The sequence below is a fragment of the Gadus macrocephalus genome, chromosome 8, assembly GCF_031168955.1.
Source record: "Gadus macrocephalus chromosome 8, ASM3116895v1".
Classification (NCBI taxonomy): Eukaryota; Metazoa; Chordata; class Actinopteri; order Gadiformes; family Gadidae; genus Gadus; species Gadus macrocephalus.
Genome location: NC_082389.1, coordinates 13963444 through 13982898, shown reverse-complemented (window position 1 = coordinate 13982898; position 19455 = coordinate 13963444). Strand labels below are relative to the sequence as shown.

Sequence of the window (19455 nt, the reverse complement as noted above, 5' to 3'; positions counted from 1 at the left end):
ATAACAATGGGGTTGAATATGATTAGATTATTATTCTTCAACCAATCGGCTATAGTTTGTTCAAAATTTAGATAGCAAACTGAGCAAACAACTCATAGTTTGCTATCTCAATTTTGAACATTGCAATATTTAAAGCTGCACTAAGGTACTTTTATATTGCAGCTATTTACTCCAATAAAAAAATGTCTGAAATAGTAAGTTTTCCAAATAACAAAACTTGCCCATCTTTGAGTCAAGATGACAGCCACTCTCATCTGATAATGATATAACTATAGCTGCAGCAACCATGCAAGCCACTAGAGGCTGCTAATGGAAAAGTGTACATAGTGCAGCTTTACTTTTTAATAACTTTTTTTCTACTTTGATTATAACAACATGTTATGTAGTGCTCCTCTGATATCGATGATTAGTCCAATAAGCAAGTATTTGGTTGTAGGGATGTGATATGAAACAAACTAGTATCTTAGTTGCAGTGCTATGGTTTCGCCTCTGTTCTCCTAAAACGGACAAGAGGCCATAAAAGAGAGGCCTTCCCTGAATTTGAGATGTATTGGCTTTGAGATGACTCGACCCTGTGGGTCAACTGAATTATAGGTTCTCTTGCCCGGGGCCTCAAGCAATTGTCTGTTCTGCGTATTTGGTCACTTTGACTGCGAGTATAATGTTTTGTGGTTGTCTAGTCTTTCATACATGTCTCCTTTTACCTCCGGTAATCGCTTAATTATTCATAACTATGGCAATCAAATGTGTAGCAACAAAGGAGTATATCAAATATCAGTGAAAAAACAATGAACATTATTTGTGAGTGGTACATGGTACATTTGAGCATGCTAAAGTAAAATGATGAGGCCTTGACTTTGTGTCTTCTCCACTTCGATACACGGCATTGTTTCAGAAAGTGATCTGGTCCACCACAAAAATCATGCTGTCTATAATTAGGACTGTTTGTAGGAAACGGTCCAAATTATGTCTCACAACTCAGATTTGCCTTTTTATTTTTAAGGAGGCCACATTGCAGTTTATTTATTTAAGAATTTAAAATAGTGAGTGCATGTCATTTGACGATACGCACAGACATTTTGAATTTGATCACAATGTTTTTAAATGCACTGAATAGAAAATATTATATCTCTTTTTTGACTGCAGCTCACGCAGGGTGGGAAAGTAGGTGGCATGTAGAAGTGGCAAAAAGTGTGATATACATACAGTATAAATATAGAAGTGTGAAATAAAAAAGGATGTGAAAATGATTGTTACCGTAGCATTGGCTACCTCGTCATCAGAGAGAGGCGTATATACAGCGTCTGCTACTGTGGTCTCAGGGATGGGGGAAACACGAGTCATATCCGTTTTATTTCTTAAGTTAAGCTAACTTTATATTCCAAGGGGTTTATCGTTACCTTGACACAGCAGCCTAGATACAGTAAGCTCCATATTGGTCTTCATATATCCTTGAAGAGAGTTTCAGTTTAAGTCATTAACTGATAGACAAACAGAAACCTGTGGTTTTTTCAACTGCAGTTTGTATTCCACGGCCCAGTGATGAAAACACACATATTTATATGGTGTGTATTTTTCTAATTTACACACTGGCACACACTCAAAAGTATTAAACAAAAGGAATACTGTATTGAAAATGAAATGCTGTAAATAAGAATGTCTATGTTTCGCCCTGTGAGAGTTGTGTTTGCTCTGGTGGTTTGGCCACAAGCCAGGGCAGGAGGAATAGATTTCTGGAATAATCACTAGACACAGTTATTTACCATGATTTTCCTTATTAAAAATGGAAAATTATAATTTTTTTGGTATCTTTTTAAAATTCCCTGTTCGTTTCTGTTAGATGAGAAGAAAAAATAAACCTGTGTTTCTTTTACTAATTATAAGAGTGCTTATGCTTGGTGGACTTGGTACATGTGAGTAATGGCTGTATTTCCAACTTTCCAAATACATATTTACCTTTTCATCTCTATTAGATCAGCATTTAAATGTTAGTGGACATGTTACTGTCTACCAGAAGGGAATACAGTCCTCACTAGTGGACTAGCAGAACAGAGTTATGAACATATTTGTTTAGAGTAAGTTTTTAGCTGAATAAATCTGCCTACTAAATATGGCAGTGCTCTGTTCTTCTAGGGAGGACTGTATTCTCTACTAGTAGACATTTAAGTGTTTATTTCATATTCCTAAAGGGGGGAACAAAATATTCAACCTATTTGTGCAATCTATTTATGCAATATTCTACTTGGTTTGCACAAGACTGACGCACACACACAGTACATTCACAGTGAAATGTACTTCTCTCTTTAACAACAGCCTGTCATCTGACACATGAATACTTGTCTAAAACGTGTGCTTCAGGTATAAACAGCGTCCTGGGGAGGTCTCAAATGAATATCCTGTATTGGCATGGTTAGCACAGTAAACAGGTTGTATCTATCCCTGTTCCACTGTGGTCCGAGGTTGTTCCCTCTGTGGTTGTTTACAGTGTGAAGCCCAAAATGTCTCATTCTGTAACTCCATTCAGCTCTCAAAATGGACATCCTTATTTCAAGCCTGAACGTGAAAAAAAAATATTGATGGATCGAGATATTGTGGTTTTAAGCACACAAACCTCTACGAGAGCTTGGTATTTACGGTTTAAATTTGAAGTAAGAAAATATATCCTTGTGTTATCAACAATGTGTATTTTTATAAAAAGACCAACTGTAAAATTTGAACATTCAGAAACTTAGGTATGGTCTCATTCCAAATCATATAGGAACATATATAGCCCTATATACATATATACTAGACTGCATATGAAATCTAGGCGGAATCTGTCTGGAAATTACTGTTAAGAACCGGTTCATCTGGGCCAGATGGCAGTGGCTAAAAAAAGTTGAATGTAAATCCAATAACAAGTTGAGCTTAACGCCTTTTCCTCATCGCCTGCATGTGCAATTTGATGATTCGAGTGTCTTATTAGCTAAATTAGCATCCTCAAATTAGGAAGACCCACAAGACGCTAATCGTTTTTTTTTAAGCATTAATTTCCACCAAGGGTTATGTTCCTGCTAATTAATTGGCACTGGTACCCGATTGATAAGGGGCAACAGCAAACAGTTTGTTTGTGATCATTGTTTTGTATAAAACAGTTTATGCACGTAGGTGAGCCTTAAGTCGCAAGGCCCAAGCAAACACATACTGTCTTCTGATTTCCTTTATTTCCTATTTAGGGTTTTCATGGGAAAATTCTGGACATAAAACACTGTATGCTGAGTGCTGACCAAATATTTTTTTTGAATATCCCCACCTTTCCACCTTTTCCATTTATACCAGGATTTGGTATTTGATTATTTTCAACGGCTATCCATTTGCATTTTAGGTAGATGGCAACTTACCGCGGAGATATATGACTAATAACTTGAGCGTGATACATTATGAGTTCTACCTTGAACAAATTCTACGTTTAATCTAAATGTTTCTTTAGTATTCAAAGTGTCACTGGTTTATCATGGATACATCTATATTCAAGAAAGAGAGGGTTTTCTCTTTCATGCAGTCGTTTTCTGTGTATGAGCAACTGCTCTAATGATATTCAAATGCTAAATGTATAGAGTTTCCCGGTACTGGGAGTTGTAAGTACAATATAATACTGATTTACTTCAGTAAAACATACATAATAAAAAACATGAGCCCAATACTACATCCAAATGATTTGCGAGCTGCCTGAGCTTTATTTTTTTTCACTTCCACACTTTGCTCACTATATTTATGTGCTCCAATACCCAGGATGACTGTTGTCATTTCCAATACACTCATACATGTCCCAACTGAAGGTGACCTCAGAGAAAACAGTAAGTTGGCCAAAGTCATCTATTAGATGGAAAAATGTTTCCTTCAATGGAAAACCACACCTGTGCTATTATTGCGCTCTCCAAAACGCAGAAGGAAAACACAAGGTGTCAGAGGAAAGTGTATGTATAATGTATTTTCTTGTGTTCAGACGTCACATCAGATTAGTGGCTAAATCATACTGACTGCAGCAGATAGAATCACAGGAATACCAGCTGTGTCTACCAACACCAGGTGGAATGGATACTGTTGACCCAAGGACAGGAATATGGCACAACTTCTTTACCTCTTGCTTGATGGCTTGTTAATACAGGAACAAAAATAGGATCCTTTAAACCTTTAAAAAACATTTAAAGGTTTGATCCTAACTCTAACCTACTGGGCTAAATTAGCATTTGGAATGGAGAGTTACAGGTTATTTTGCAGTTCTTGTTTTACACCCACCTATCACTTTGGTGGCCCGTCGACACCATTCAGCGGGGTGGATTGACCCCTGCTCTTGAGCGGAGGCTGATAAAGAGTATCCTCTCCACCTCCGCTGCTAATCTATCAGGTTGTCAAGGGGCCACCATCTAGCCTCCTGCAAATTCACCGCCTCTGCCCTTTTACAAAACAACACTTGTTTTTATCTTTTATTTGTGTTGGAGATATGAAGAGCCCAGGAAGGAAGGAGGGAGGGGGGTTGGGAACCAGCTGTGCTTCAGACAATCACGTGTGGAGAACAACGGTGGTCAACTAATGTGCAGATGCTCATTTGGGTCGGGGAGAGTGATGTGGTAACCTTTATGCTGGATCCCAGATGGGTTCGCATGCGGTACAGCGCAATATTCACACCGCATTAATGTATTGCTCATTGTTAATAGGTAGGAACAAAGGGCAATATGTTTGTTAAGTGAACAGGGGTTCTCGATGACATGATAGTATACGATTTCATGAGAGTTCCTCAAAGAGGTCACACAGATGAGGTCACACAGATGAGGTCACACAGATGAGGTCACACAGATGGGAACTGCGGGGCTCTATCGGTACACTTGACTGTTCACCTGTACACCTACCTCCATGTCCTTCTTCTATGCAGGTGTATGCAGATGACGTGCTCACCAAAGATGAACAGATAGGCCTCTTGTTCAAAGCCAAGCGTATGTGCGAGGGAAACATCATTTCAAAGCAAATCTTTCCAGGTGAGTAAGGAAAAGCGACAACATTATGATCTTTATCTTTTTGCTTGCATGTTTGATGTAAAACCTTTTTTCACTGGAAAGATGTCAGCCAATGGTTGAATAAATGGTTGTTGGAGCATTGTCTGTATCGTAAGACAGGCAGTGTCGTTTGTTGTGTGTAGTAAATGGCACCACTGAGAGTATATTACTGTTTAGTTAACAGAGTTCTATAAAATGGACAGGCGAATCGACCCAAATCAGGGGCAAGCTGTTATGTTTTAGACTGCACATCCGTTAGGTTCAACAAGTGATCCTGATCAGAACAACACGGGGGTCCATTTCCTTATGTCTTCATTTTGGGTTTTTAACAGAGTAAGAAAGGCGATATGTATTCTGGCTGTATCGGTTCACTTATGGGACTCTAAATGCATAATTTTGTGTAGACTCAAAGAAAACTTGGTTGCAGTAATTTTACCATTCAGTTGCTCAGAAACTGAAATTTCAGATCCCATCTGCATACCAATCATTTCTCTACAGAAACTTGTGGTTCTGTAAAATTGAAGTCAGAGACTCGAACTACCCCCCTCCCCCTCCCTCTCTGCAAACAAACCATAATAATCAAATAAATCACATATGCCGCTTTTCCACTGCATGGTACCAGCTCGACACGACTCGACTCGACTCGACTCAGCTCGCATTTTTTGCGTTTCCACCGCGAAAACATGGTATCTGGTACCTGAAGAGGCTGCTTTTTCTAGTACCGCCTCGCTCTAGGTTCCAAGCGAGCTGAGCCGATGCTAAAAGGTGACGTCGGCAGACGGCCGGCCACTGATTGGCCAGAGAGTGTGACGAAGTCACGAGAGCGACATGGCAACCATGCTGGTAACAGCCATAGCAGCGCCGCAGCCAACATATTCCACTTCTTCAACTTCTTCAACATGCCAGCTAATAATACGAACACGAATACCATTGCATCGATGTCCTCCATTGTTGTTATGTGGGTTCTGTCCATGTGTGGGTTGCGTAGGTGTTGTTTGCGTCGCGTACAAAAATACGTCACAGCCCTTTCGCGCAGCCGACCCCGCCCACGTCCAGGAGGTACTATTTGCGGTGGAAAAGGACCCGTGCTGCTACCGTGTCGTGTCGTGTCGTGTCGAGTCGAGCTACATGTGCGGTGAAAAAGCGGCAATAGAGTGTTATTCATTGCCACCAGTAATTATGCTGTCTCTCACACAGTATTTCCATGTGTCACGATGTTTAATGAAAAACATTTAACCAAACTCAAACCATTGTGCCTTTAAAGGATGGCTTGTCTGCTTGTGACAGGGAAAACAAGAAGCATGTTGTTTCTCACGCCACATTGATCCCAACAGCCAAGGACACTTACACAACACAGGGCACCGGCTACACATCAGGCCTTTATAAAATGAGAGGCTAGTTTCCCTCTCTGACAATCGTCATGTCTAATGCAGCCTGACACGTCACACAGCTACCCGGTACCTGCAAGCTCATTCCCAGCTCCCGGCTTGGGATTTAGAGGGTTTTTTATGTGTTGGACGTAACCCACCCGTTCAATTCCCAAGTCACCCAGGCCAGTGTCCCTATTTATCCAGAATCCACGCTGTAGTTGGTTTTATTATTGCTAAACATTGGATTAGCATCTGTGCAGCATTGCTTGTATTTCCCAGCATTTCAGACGGGGTTTACACAGGTTTCTTTTTTCCTCAGTTGGCAAACATTTTCACACTTAATCCAACGACGCACTGAGTAGGAACTGTAATGCGCCCATAGGGGAATCATGTTAAGGGGAAAATTGCTCAAGCTTGTTGCGTAAAGAGCGCGTTTCAAGGGGTTGTGTGCAGCGCTGGCCACAGTGCCTGACCCACATACCTGATGACGCCGGCGGAGCTGATGTGACCTAGCCTTTATCTGGTGGCGCTCTGATGACCCCATTTGGAAGATTGCACACGTCTTTCCAATCGCAGCCCCGTTAAAGAAGTGAACATGTGTAAATAAGCCATGCTAATGAGGGCATTTTGTCTGGGAAAAACTAACAACAACCAAACCCTTGGTTGATTTAAAGGGTTAATTTGGAGCCGTTTTTATTTTTTGTAGCCAATGATAGTTTTTTTTTTTCGTGCCCTCAAAGCCACATTTCAAAAAAGGTTTTCTCCGTCTTTCAGGATGAGAAGGTCATCGTGTGCATTGCCTGCGCTGTATATTTCAATCATGTTCAAATCCTTACCAGCCTTAGTGTTAACATGCACCAGCACACGTAGAACCGTGGCACAGCCCTGAAGGCTACTAGTAGTCTCAGCCTGTCAACACCAAGCAATCAAACGATCAATCAGCCAATCAACCAACTCATTAGTCTGGCTGAGCGGAAATGGACCGCGTCTATAGCGCTAGCGTTGGATTCCACCGCTACTCCTCCCCTTCCTGTTGCAGGCTTTCCCGTATTGTGCTCCCCCTCAATCTCGGAAACTACGCAGTATGGCGAGTTTTGAAGAGGACTTTGACGGCGCTGTAAAGCTAGCATGTTTGGCTCTTTACGTCGAAAATTGCAAAGATTTGCTTTCAGCATTTGCTGAGGAAGAAAGATGTTCTTGCACTATTTCGGATGGACACCGCTGCTGCGTCCCGGGTTAGCCCCGCCCTAGACGATTGTGATTGGTTTAAAGAAATAAAAACAGGCCAGCCCAGTTTCCCCCCGGATAGACGGCTCTAAATAGCGTGGTTCCAGACCATTCTACTTGCTGTTGTTTGGTCTGGCTTTGCGAGACTACAAACTCATTGATATTGACTTATATCATGCCTTATAGGTCATTTCAACTAGTCACTAGTCAATCAAAGAGGAACAACTAATTATTCATTGAATTATTATTATATTATTAAATTCAATAAGATAGTTTATTCGTGCCACAGTTAGCGCTCAACTCTTTTAAGTCTTAGGCTTTATTATTCTTTCTTTCTTTCTCTCTTTCTTTCTTTCTTTCTTTCTTTCTTTCTTTCTTTCTTTCTTTCTTTCTTTCTTTCTTTCTTTCTTTCTTTCTTTCTTTCTTTCTTTCTTTCTTTCTCATTGACTCATTGACTTCCATTGAACCCTTCTTAGAGAGTGATGACGTCACCCAGCTCTAGACCAGGCTGGCTATAACCACAGCTAAACATTTTGGACGTCTTTGAACCTTGAATATTTAATCCAGAAACACAATGTTAAGCTTAAACTGTGACGGTAGTTCTTTTTTCACTGACATTATATGATTAATCGATTGGACATTCACCTGTCGAGCATGGGGCGTTTATGTGTGGCGAGGCGACTCCTGCTTATTTCACAATGGGTCCAATCGGAGCCTCACGCCCATTGGCGTCTCGTCCTTTATAATATCTTTAAAGTTTTTCTGCTTCTACTGAGCATGACCATGTCCAACTTATAGAATCAGAATTATAGCTTTTGAGAACGAGTCTATAGTTTGAGACTCGGTTCTTCATAAATGGCTTGTTGTCTGCTTTTGGTAGAGGTACCAGAATGTATAATTTTCCCTATCATCTATACAAACGAAATTTCTGAAAGCATAATTCAGTAAAAGCCTTATCATTCTTTTACCTAAACACGACGAACTAGATGTGAAAGAATGACGTCAATAACCCACTACACTTTTCTAAGTGTTCTAACAACCACAAATGATATCTTACCTGTGTTGTTATCAAGTCGTATCTTTACAAATATTTCCACCATTAACAAATATTCAAGTGGGTAATTTATGGTTGACTCAACCATAATTAAATGCCAAATACACACACACACACACACACACACACACACACACACACACACACACACACACACACACACACACACGCACACACACACGCTTTCCCAACTATTTGACTTTTCTAAAATAGTTTGTATGTTTAGATTATCATGCTTACTCCGTTCAGACTATAAACTTTTGAACTTTAAATATTCACTTGGGTTCAGCTATTCGACCTTTCTGTACGTCTTAAACTGTGTTGCTCTATATTTTCAACCCCACTTGACGCTACAGCACTGATTGCATTTTTCACAGGAAATGCATTTTCTAGTTTTAAATGTGTTAAACGTTACTGTTAAATAATGATTAATTGATTATTACTTTACATAAAAATAGTTGAATGTAAAGTATTTGGGGCATATATTTGGTAAGTATCGGTGTTGTTTGTGCTATGGAATGGAATGGGATAGAATATTAAACTTGGTAAGATCCGATAATGAGTTGATATGTTTTGATGATAGACTCTTGCAGTGCATGGGCAGATAGGGAGCCAGGTAGCCAGGGAGGTAGACGGACAGGAAGGTCATCCAATTATTTCATTTGGGCATGTAATTAAATGATTACATGCCTATGACGGCCACGAAACCGGATATTTTTCCTTATTCAAGGCAAGTCAGGATGAGAATTACAACAAATATGACAAGAAGTACTTCTACGATATATTGCCTACCCTTAAGTTTTGATGTCAAGAGACTGTAATAAGACAGGATTCTCTTCAAAAGGACATGGATAGTTTTTATATTTTTACTTTTGTTGGTTTGGGCCTAAAATGGCTTGGTTTTTATTTGAGATTTGTTTAATTTTAGCCTATTGTGGTGAAAGCGGGATTCTGTGGTGCTGAGTCAATCTCAGAGAATAGTAAGGGCTATTCATTTTTGAGGACTTTTTCACTCTATATCTGTCCTCCTTTTGTCTTGTCTGGCCCCCATAGTGATTTCACACAACCACGTAGAGCGGTGGCTCACTGCACTATTATTAGACATGCCAACTGTTTTGTACTGTATGGTATAGGATTACCTTTTGGAAATAAATGGGATTGATATTGCTATTGCTATTCCAGATACTCTAAAGGGGTCAGTCCGCTCACCACATTCAACGCTCAGAACGTTTAATTATGCTGAATGCCGCTCCGCAGTGAAGCCCGCTCTTATTTGCTTTTTCTTCCTCATTTGTGCTTTAAATACATGCGGGGCTACGTTAGAGGGCCTGGACAAGGTCTTCATTCAGGGAAACACTGAGGTTTTCCCCCTGGAGAGGACAGTGGAGGGATGTGGGTTCGAGGCCCCAGACTTCGCAGTGTGAAAATAGCCCGGCCTTCAGGCTTGCGGTCATGCCGTAGAACAACACCGGCCATCATTATGAGTCTGTTCACTGTGGATTAGGACTCTGTTTGTATGCATCTTGACATCTGCAGGACAGAATTAGTCAAGCGGAGGGGAAAAATATAACCCTATGCAAATGTTTTAACGGCACAAAAATCAGTGATGCCCAAGTCCCCCAACAATCACGAGCAACATTTCCATCTTAGCTGTGCAGCGTACTGTAGATCCTATGCATTGTTAAATGTAGGCCTGCTGGTAGGTGGTCCCGCGGTCATGAAAAACTATGGCAGAAGATTGCAGGGCTTTTCCTTTTTTTGACTCCCAGGACCTGTGGTCAGTGTGATTTCAGAAGTAGACACTGTTGTTCTCCCGCCAGAGCGCTCTACGAATTACTCAACCCCATTCCGCTACTCTTTAATTATGTGCTCAGAGTGACAGGCCATCTTGAAGGCATATAAAAAAGGCCTTTCGTCATCGCTCCAGAAGGTCCTTTGTAACTTTGATTACAGGAATAGGGAAAATAATGGATCTACAGCATAGAGGGCATAGGTTTAGCTGCTTATTAGTGGTCAGAAGAGGGGTACATGTTTTCAATAGAAGAGAGAATCAATGCCAAACCAAAGAATGGCTTCTTCCAGAAGTGCCTGGGCCTCAGCCCTGTCCTATCAGAAGGCTTGAGGTTCATAGCCCTCTGGAGATCAATGGGTGACGTAGGGCACCAGCTCTTTACTTGTATCCTTGAATGCCCTGTGGTGTACAACTTTAACCATAATTATTAGTTTGTGCTGGCTTTGACGATTTTGTCACATTTTATTTTGAAAAGTGACAAATGTATCACCAGAGTTTTGGAGAGGAAAGTCTGAAAAGAAAAGAAAGTCTAAAATGAAGCGTTAATGTGATAGTGCTTTTTACGTCAGAAGAAAGTCATGATTGTGAATGTTGACTGCGTTTCTTTTTCATCTCATCAATTCAGGTTTCCATAAATAAAGGAATCATTTTGGGGAAACAAGGATGCAGAGTCTATTTGAGCAAGTAGTGCCTTTGTTTTCCGTTTGTCTTTCGTGACAGCAGTTCCTGTTCAAAGTGGCTCCCCAAACCTCAACAGGGAATCCTTCGAATGAAATCCATATTGAAACCAATTGACCATTACCACCAATGTACCATAGTACATTGTCCAGGCGTACATGTCTGAAAACATGTTAGCTGGTATGAGCCCTCTGCAGCCATAGTGAACAAAACGTTAACGAACACTTAGAGCTTAATGGGCAAATTGTTTTGACACCCGGGAGTGCTGATGCTAGGGAATCCATTGTATTTTATCCCACACTAATTATATGGTGTGAAAGTGTAGGCTGTAGGCTCTTCGACCCAGTGAGTGCTGTCGGTCCGGGTCGCAGACCTTTCCATTTCATCCCCATGATTTTGCGTATGTCAGCTACGTTGCAAATTACAAGGCTGCCTTTGCAGAGCTAATTTTCTCCCTTTTTTTCCAGGGATGAAAGGACCCTTTTTTTTTTTTCAAGTGAACCCCCCCCGGAGGTCATGTAATGCTTGAATTGAGACGTTGCTCTACACTCCTCCAGTACATGCTCCCAAGAACATGGTTTTAAATGTCAGCCATGCTCTTGTGTCTGCAGATGGCTTCTGCTCACCGGAGTGGGATGGTATTGTTTGCTGGCCTGAGGGGGCTCCAGGAGAGCTTGTTTCCACGGCATGTCCAGAGTACATCCATGACTTCAACCACCAAGGTAGGGCTGACCTGTCGTGTCTCCGCCGGGAGCCGTTGCAAGAGAAAGCACTCTTATTGAGCAGCCTGTGTGTGATTACATAGAATATATTGATGCAAAGTTTGCTTGTCATCGTTTCAACAATTGGCACCTTTTTGTGTACCATGTCTATTGTCTATGTAATGATGCTGTGATAATTGACACAGTTCTGTTCGATTCCCAGGACTAGCATACCGTCGCTGTGACAACAATGGGACATGGGAGCTGGCCGCCACCAATAACAAGACCTGGGCCAATTATAGTGAATGTGCAAAATTCTTCCCTCACTACAACCACAACCATGAGAAGGTTTGCATTTGTTTTGTTCATGTTCTGTATGGCAGTATTTCTGCTCCATTAAACCCTGCACAGTTTGACAGTTAGTATCTTCCACGCAATCAGGGACAACACAGAAATCGCTGTGGCAGATTCATCAAAAATCTCATGAATTATTTAATGCAATTATGGTTTTATTTGAGTGTCGTAGGTTCAACAATGGCCTCTTTTCTTCAGATGCAATGTTAGCTGCAAATGCATTCATATACATCATAATTCATTAGATGAGTGTCCTCAAACAAGGAAATTACCTGAGATAACAATCAATTTCCAAACAATATTATATATTTATATATAATATTCATCGAAACTCACACAAAAATCAATCATCAGACATCCGGTCAGGGCTTTCGATAAGTATGGGAAAGGCAAAGAACCATCAGACATCCGACTCAACTCTGCGCTGGCTGAAAGTGGCGAACACAGGTCTGTGGTGAAGACATCAGCACTCACCAGAGCTCCCGTAGTGCGGGCAGGGTGTCATGGTGTTGGCAGCAGGGGCTTGTGGCCTGTCGCACGTTTTCACAGGTCAGGTGTAGCAGAAGCCCCAGCCAGGTGACAATACGTGATTGTTGACACAGCGTCATCTTTGCCAGTTGAATGGACCACCGTAGCAGCACAGTCCAGGGTGGGTAGCTACGTGACACGTGTCACGTAGGGCTTGACATTAAACTCTGAATGTACCCCTGGATAAAGGGATTACTTTTCTGCCATTATGCCCTCATTCATGCACAGTCGTAATTGCAAACTGTGCCTTACTTTCAATGAGTCTTCAACCTTAAAATAATACATTTTGGGTTCTAGGAACGAAAGGGGGAGCGTGTTGTCCCCATGATTACGACCATACTTTTTTAGTACGGTCGTTGTGAATGAGTCATATGATGATGGATGTTGTATATGAAATGCGCCACACACTTTGGTGTTATACTATAAGGGTCATAGCAGCTTAACCCTGACTCGGAAGCGGACATTGAAATAGAATGCTGCTCAGACAGAGCTTCACAGAGCGTTACACTATGTGCTCGAGAAGCCTAACTCTCTCAGACCCCGCAGTCAACCGCTGCCCTGAGAACTCTACACATCCACACAGACCTCGCCGCCGTTGTCCCTCATAGGATTTCCCATATAACCATGTTGAAAACCAACAACAAAAATAAAAGACAGTTGGTTGCTATTGGTTACAAGGGTCTTTCGAAAGAACACAGCAATCAGCCTCTCAGTGAAATGTCACCGGAACAACATGAATGCATTCATTGCAGATTTCATGGAATGAAGGTTTAGTGCGGAGGAGGATTTGATTTCATTGGGGCGCCGCTGCAGATCTGTGACAACAAAGAACGGCTGCACGGAAATATATTTATCCTTTCCATTTTCAACACATTGCTTTCAACGTGTTAAAATTCGATTTTCACTTACACTCTTTGTGCTGCAGAGCCATAAGCGAAATAGTGTTTTAGTATAGCTGGCAATGTACGGCTTTTCGCACATGTATGGCTCATTCTCCCTCTCCCTCCAAAAACAGTTCTTAAAAGGATGTGGTCACAACCTCATCATGGGTCCCTCCATTCTCTGCCGTACCCTGAATGTGAACGTTAATGCACGCTCAAGAATTGTTTTCAGAAGTCCACGATGAATGCATATGTGCAAAACTGAAAACCCCCGGTCACGGTGCAATTACTCCTACCGCACACCGCACGACCGCCACCACAACCTAAAGACTCCCCTACGATTGGCAACGGTGGTCCTGATGCTAAATGATAACAGCAGCGCAGGGTCTGGTTACCGCACCCAGGGGTGAGCCCAGCGCCTGGCTCTGGGAGAGGGGCGCCGAGGGGCCTGGCGCCAGCCACCGCTAGCCTCTGGACGCCTTTGCTGCGTCCGCCTCCACCACCACCACCACCTCCTCCTCCCCCTCCACCACCTTCACCTCCTCCTCCACCTCCACCACCTTCACCACCTCCTCATCCACCTCCATCAACTCCTCCTCCAACTCCACCACCTCCTCCACCATCTCCTCCACCCTCAACTCCTCCACCACCTCCTCCTCCTCCACCTCCCCCACCTCCTCCTTCTCCCCCTCTGCTGGTGTCCTTTCCGAACACTGGAAGCCCCAATTAGCCCCCTGCGGCTCTTATGGGACCCATCACCCACCCAAGCAAATTGCTGTTTCATTTCCAGGGGGCACACTCTGTGTGCTGGAGCACAATCCAATACAAGGCCATTGGGGAGAGCGATCATCGCGTTTTGGTCAGGTTTCACCGCTGTGCACTGTGCGGTGCCACTGCTATGCGCTGACAACCGATTATTTACCGTTTATTTACTTGAGAAAGTTACTTAAAAGTTAAAAGTAGTTATAAAACGTGAACAAAACGAGTTTTATAGCTAAACGGCTACCTCAACTACATAAAACAGTCTGTCGCTACATGACTCATGTGTATGTTGAGTTCTGAAACCTGTCTAGTGTGACCAGTTGAATGCAATTACCTTGACACATGAGGGAGCATACAAAAAGTATGTATAGAGTGGGCTTATTGTTGATACCCACGCAGCACCATGAAAGAAATATGTTTTAAAGGCAGCTTTATTTATTTATATAAAGGTAATATTTACTGCCTGCCCTTATCGAAATAACGGATATTGAAAAGATACATGGAGGTATTAGTACTTTAAATTCTAATATATACAATGTGGTGTTCCCCAGGAGGTCTTCCATCGCTTGTACATCATCTACACCGTGGGCTACTCCATCTCTCTGGGCTCCCTCATGGTGGCTGTGGGAATACTGGGATATTTCCGGTGAGTTGACTACCTTTTTAATAAGTAGACAGGCAGTGGTGCGTTCTGAAAAACAACTTTCAATGCCTTATTATATATAATAAATGCAGCTTCTTTGAAATGAAGCCAATATCTGATACTTATTGTTGATGCTACAGTGATTCTAAAGCATACTCTCCTATGACATACATTTGTAACTACTGAAGTCATGTTTCGTTACGTGTGGCTGAGTAGCATCTACAGAAATTGAGTTTGGCTGCGGCCAACTTAAATACTACACAGATACTACACAGCTAAAATAGGATCTGGGTTGGGTTATACAACACCTAAAGGCGTGTGTTGAGTCCGTAGTAGTTAATTAACTTTTTAATAAAGATTGGCGCCACGTATCTCAAACCTTTTTTTTTTTAATGTGAGATTAGCACACAACAAAGCCACCAGATGCTGGCTTTATTTCCAATAAAAACATGATGAAGACTTAAAAGTGAATTAATCTGATATGAATAACAATGGTCTTGCAGAACTGAGCTCTGCTGTGCTGGGAGTTTACCGCTTAATGTGTGGCGTGACAATGAGGATGGAGCCTGCAGATTGTGTATCAACCGTTACTTTAACCCTTGGAGGCCTCCTGACTTTCAACAGCATACTATTATGTCTACCGTTGATTATTTTGGCTGCAGGCTGGCAGGACTGAATGCTCGATTTTCCTGACATTTTGCCGTGCGCCCGCTTTATTGTCTTCTAAACTGTCGGTTTTACTTAGAATATGATATGATTCTTAGGAAAAAACGTTGAATTTGGCATTTGCCTAGGGATGAAGATTACAGACCACAGTTGCGGACACATGTCAATTTTCAAAATGGGGATTAACATGTCCTTCCCTTTCCTTTCCTATTCACCTAAATTACCATCTTCCTAAGAAGTTTTTATGGTTTTGCTGCATCTGAAAAAGCGCTATACAAATAGACTTAAGAATTATTATTGTTGTTTACTTCCTCTTAACAGAACTAATGGAAGACTTATCTGTAATGACAGAAGCCAGACACAAGACTGCAGCTCTCGCATATTAAAAAGAAAGATATTTTTCGGTCCCTGCTTATTAAAGTTACGTTGGCAATTTGGAGAAACCAGCATGAGTAAGTTACATTTAAAAATGTATCCAACAGGACAAATCCCAGCCCTCCCTTCAGACCCCCCTCCAAAAAGACTGCTCAATATAGATGACTAGCTCGCTAGCTTGCTAGACAGACAGATGGGCCATCCAATCATTCCGTTCTGGCTGAAGGACGGAAGACTTACTTATTATAAGCCTTTGACAGTCACAGATATCCAATTTTTGATTGCTGGATATAAATAGAATTTCAACAAATACGACAAAAGATGCTTTGAATAAAAAATGAGCCACCCCAGCTTTAATTCCCGGGCCTCGGTAAAATCATCGGCTCTTTTTGTTTTCCTTTCTGGAACGTTTTGGAGAATCATGGACGGTGCTGGCCGGGACGTGTGACGCCACACTCGGCCGGTGTTGTCAGGGGCGTGAGTGTCCTGGGCCTCCAGCGCCCCTCGCGTGGACCCTGGCTCAGCACCGGCACCGGGAAATCTATGTTCAGAATGAGTTGAATGTGTTATCCCGGGGGGGGCGGCTGACATTCGGGGGGCACTCCGGCCCCGCCTGGCCTCCTCCGCACGTCACACTGCTGGAGAGCCGGGCTCACAACGGTCTCCAGGGGGATACTTCACATTTGCGGTAGCTTGTAGTTTTTCGTCGGTCCCTACGGGGGAATCGCTTATCCTGCCTCAATTTGCCACCATTCTCCAGATCGATAGTTTGTCAGAAGACGGCTTATATATCTATATATATATAGATATATAGATATATATATATAAATATTTATATATATATATGTTTTATTTTTTTATGAGCTTGTTTGAACATTGTTTACAGTATATCCTGGTTACACCTTACATTATGTGCACATTACGCTACAGTGTCCCGTGAGGGTCGTAACTTGTAGCAGCGTGTTCTTAACATGTATAAGCACCATGTTGTGACAGGCAATTCCATGTCTGCATTTTAAGCACCGGCTGTTTCAGTGCATATTACTTTATAATTACACTGTCACAAGGGCACTGATTTACTGTGTTCCCTTACCTGCCAATCGGTGGACTGATAAGTATTAATAGCATGATGCCTGGCGCTTTGAAAATATTTGGGCTTAGATGGAGAGATATTCTGGGAGAATTTGGACTGACTGTTTCAGCACATGCTAGTCATTTCGCTTTTGCTGCTCACTTTGAGCCCAGAGATTCAATATTTGTGCCTTTCAAGCCTCCTAATCTCAAGAATGTGTTTCAGCTTTGTTCATGTGTGTGTGTGAAATCGCACGCATGCATGTGAGCGTGCACACAAACACACACAAACACACTCAAACACACCGGCATTAGGACGCCTACCGCTGGCCTCGGATGCTGCTAACCAATGTAAACCGTTACATATAACTTGTTTTTGCTTGGGATGACTCATGTGGAGATGTTTTTCAGGAGCATGCATCATTGATTATGTGTGTGTACTTCTCCCCCACTTGGATTTCATGATTTTGTACTGATGGACGAACCTTCACCTCCATGTCCGCCCTGCAGGCGCCTGCACTGCACCCGCAACTACATCCACATGCACCTGTTTGTGTCCTTCATGCTGAGGGCCATCAGCATCTTCGTGAAGGACGTGGTGCTGTACTCGGGCTCCGCCATGGAGGACATGGAGAGGGTCACCGTGGAGGACCTCAAGTCCATCACCGAGGCCCCGCCCGCAGACAAAACACAGTTTGTACGTTTGGCGCAGAAGAGGCGCGAATAATAAAACACCAGAACTTTGATCTCCATTTGCATTGACGCGACAGAAACTAAAACCGTGCACAAATAAGTACAAATAAGCGTTTAAGAGAGAGGGAGAGAGGCATGTCCTGGAATGTCAGCTCATGCTGGACAGACAGAGGGACACGGGGTAAGGTTCACCACTGATAGCACTCTAGGCGTCGTTAGCCGTCTGCGTTAGCGTCACAGCGTAATCCACCTTTTCAGAGCTCGCCCTTTAATTGACTGTGACTTCCGTGTGACCTTTGTGTCAGTCCAAGTGCAGATGTTAACATTACAGTTGTTGCTCAACTATGAGGCAATTAGTATGGAATGTTGAGGCTCAATTAGGGTTACATTCTAAGCCTCTTAGCAATACAGTGGGTTGTGTTTGGATGTGTTCCTGATCCCTTTGTCATTGCAGATTGTTTGGATGAATGAGACGATTAGGGCCCCGTTGGTAGGGCCCCTGGGGAGGAGGTTTTGCCTTGATCCATCATCCGTCCATTCACATTTATTAGTCTTGTTCTCTGGGGTGGTTCCAGGCAGCTGACGACAGCTGTGAGGAACGCAACTGGAATGTGACGCCAGCCTGTGGAGGATTTTCTGAATGCTCAATGATTTAGTGCCAAATGCAAGCAAAATGGCTGAGGAGAGGGTAGATAGCAACACAAATCCTACTTTATTTGCAAATACACTCATAGTTGTGCACTACAAACTGCTACAAATGAGTCTAGAATGCCTAAAATAGCTGATATTCTAATTTCCTGCCCGATGTTATCTCAGAGAGAAGAGATAGCGGGCTGACATGTTAATGCTTATTATATTGCACATGGGGATAAAGGGCATCAAGAGAAATATAACAAAATTACATCTTCATATTAACTGGCTTCGGAAGGCGTGAGTCAATACCGCGATTGATTAAAAACAAAGATCCCTCTTCGCTTTCTGTCTCCCCCTGGTTGAGACTGAGCCTCGATAGATTTTTCCCAGATAACATTGTCTGTCCGTCCGTCTGTCTGTGTGTGTTTTGTTTATCTCTCGCTCTGTGCTCCAGATTGGATGCAAGGTGGTGGTGACGGTGTTCCTCTACTTCCTGGCCACTAACTACTACTGGATCCTGGTGGAGGGCCTGTACCTCCACAGCCTCATCTTCATGACCTTCTTCTCTGACAGGAAGTATCTGTGGGGATTCACTCTTATTGGCTGGGGTGAGTTGTTGGGTCAAATTGCTCAATCACCATGGTGATCCACGTTGCATTGCAGGGAGGACTTGATTACTTTGGATTGCGTCAATGTCTCTTTTCTCATGCACTTGGCGTCACAGCTTATGTAGTGTGTAAACTGTACATCTTCGTATGGTTTTTGTACGCAGAACCTACAAAAAAATAACAATAAATACATCAGAATAAACCCAATTCCCAGAAATGCTGTGGCACATTGCTTTGAATAAACAATGAGCAATGAGGTGATGGGCCTTACAGCCCCTGCATTGTACACACTGTGCATATTTGTCAACAGAGCACAGCGCATACAATGTGGACGCTGTGATACCAAATGTCCTTCTCTTGTTTCCTGATCTAAGACCACTCTTTCC

General features: G+C 42.5%; 1 protein-coding gene across 1 annotated transcript in view; it reads left to right on the top strand.

The window, feature by feature from the left end:
- The window catches only part of pth1r (parathyroid hormone 1 receptor), a 40020-nt gene that overhangs the window by 14620 nt on the left and 5945 nt on the right, over positions 1 to 19455 (top strand). The window contains exons 2-7 of the mRNA XM_060059285.1: positions 4913 to 5015; positions 11766 to 11876; positions 12079 to 12203; positions 14932 to 15026; positions 17646 to 17832; positions 18916 to 19069. Of these exons, the coding sequence (XP_059915268.1) occupies positions 4913 to 5015; positions 11766 to 11876; positions 12079 to 12203; positions 14932 to 15026; positions 17646 to 17832; positions 18916 to 19069 (775 nt within the window). The remainder of the gene's footprint in view (positions 1 to 4912; positions 5016 to 11765; positions 11877 to 12078; positions 12204 to 14931; positions 15027 to 17645; positions 17833 to 18915; positions 19070 to 19455) is intronic.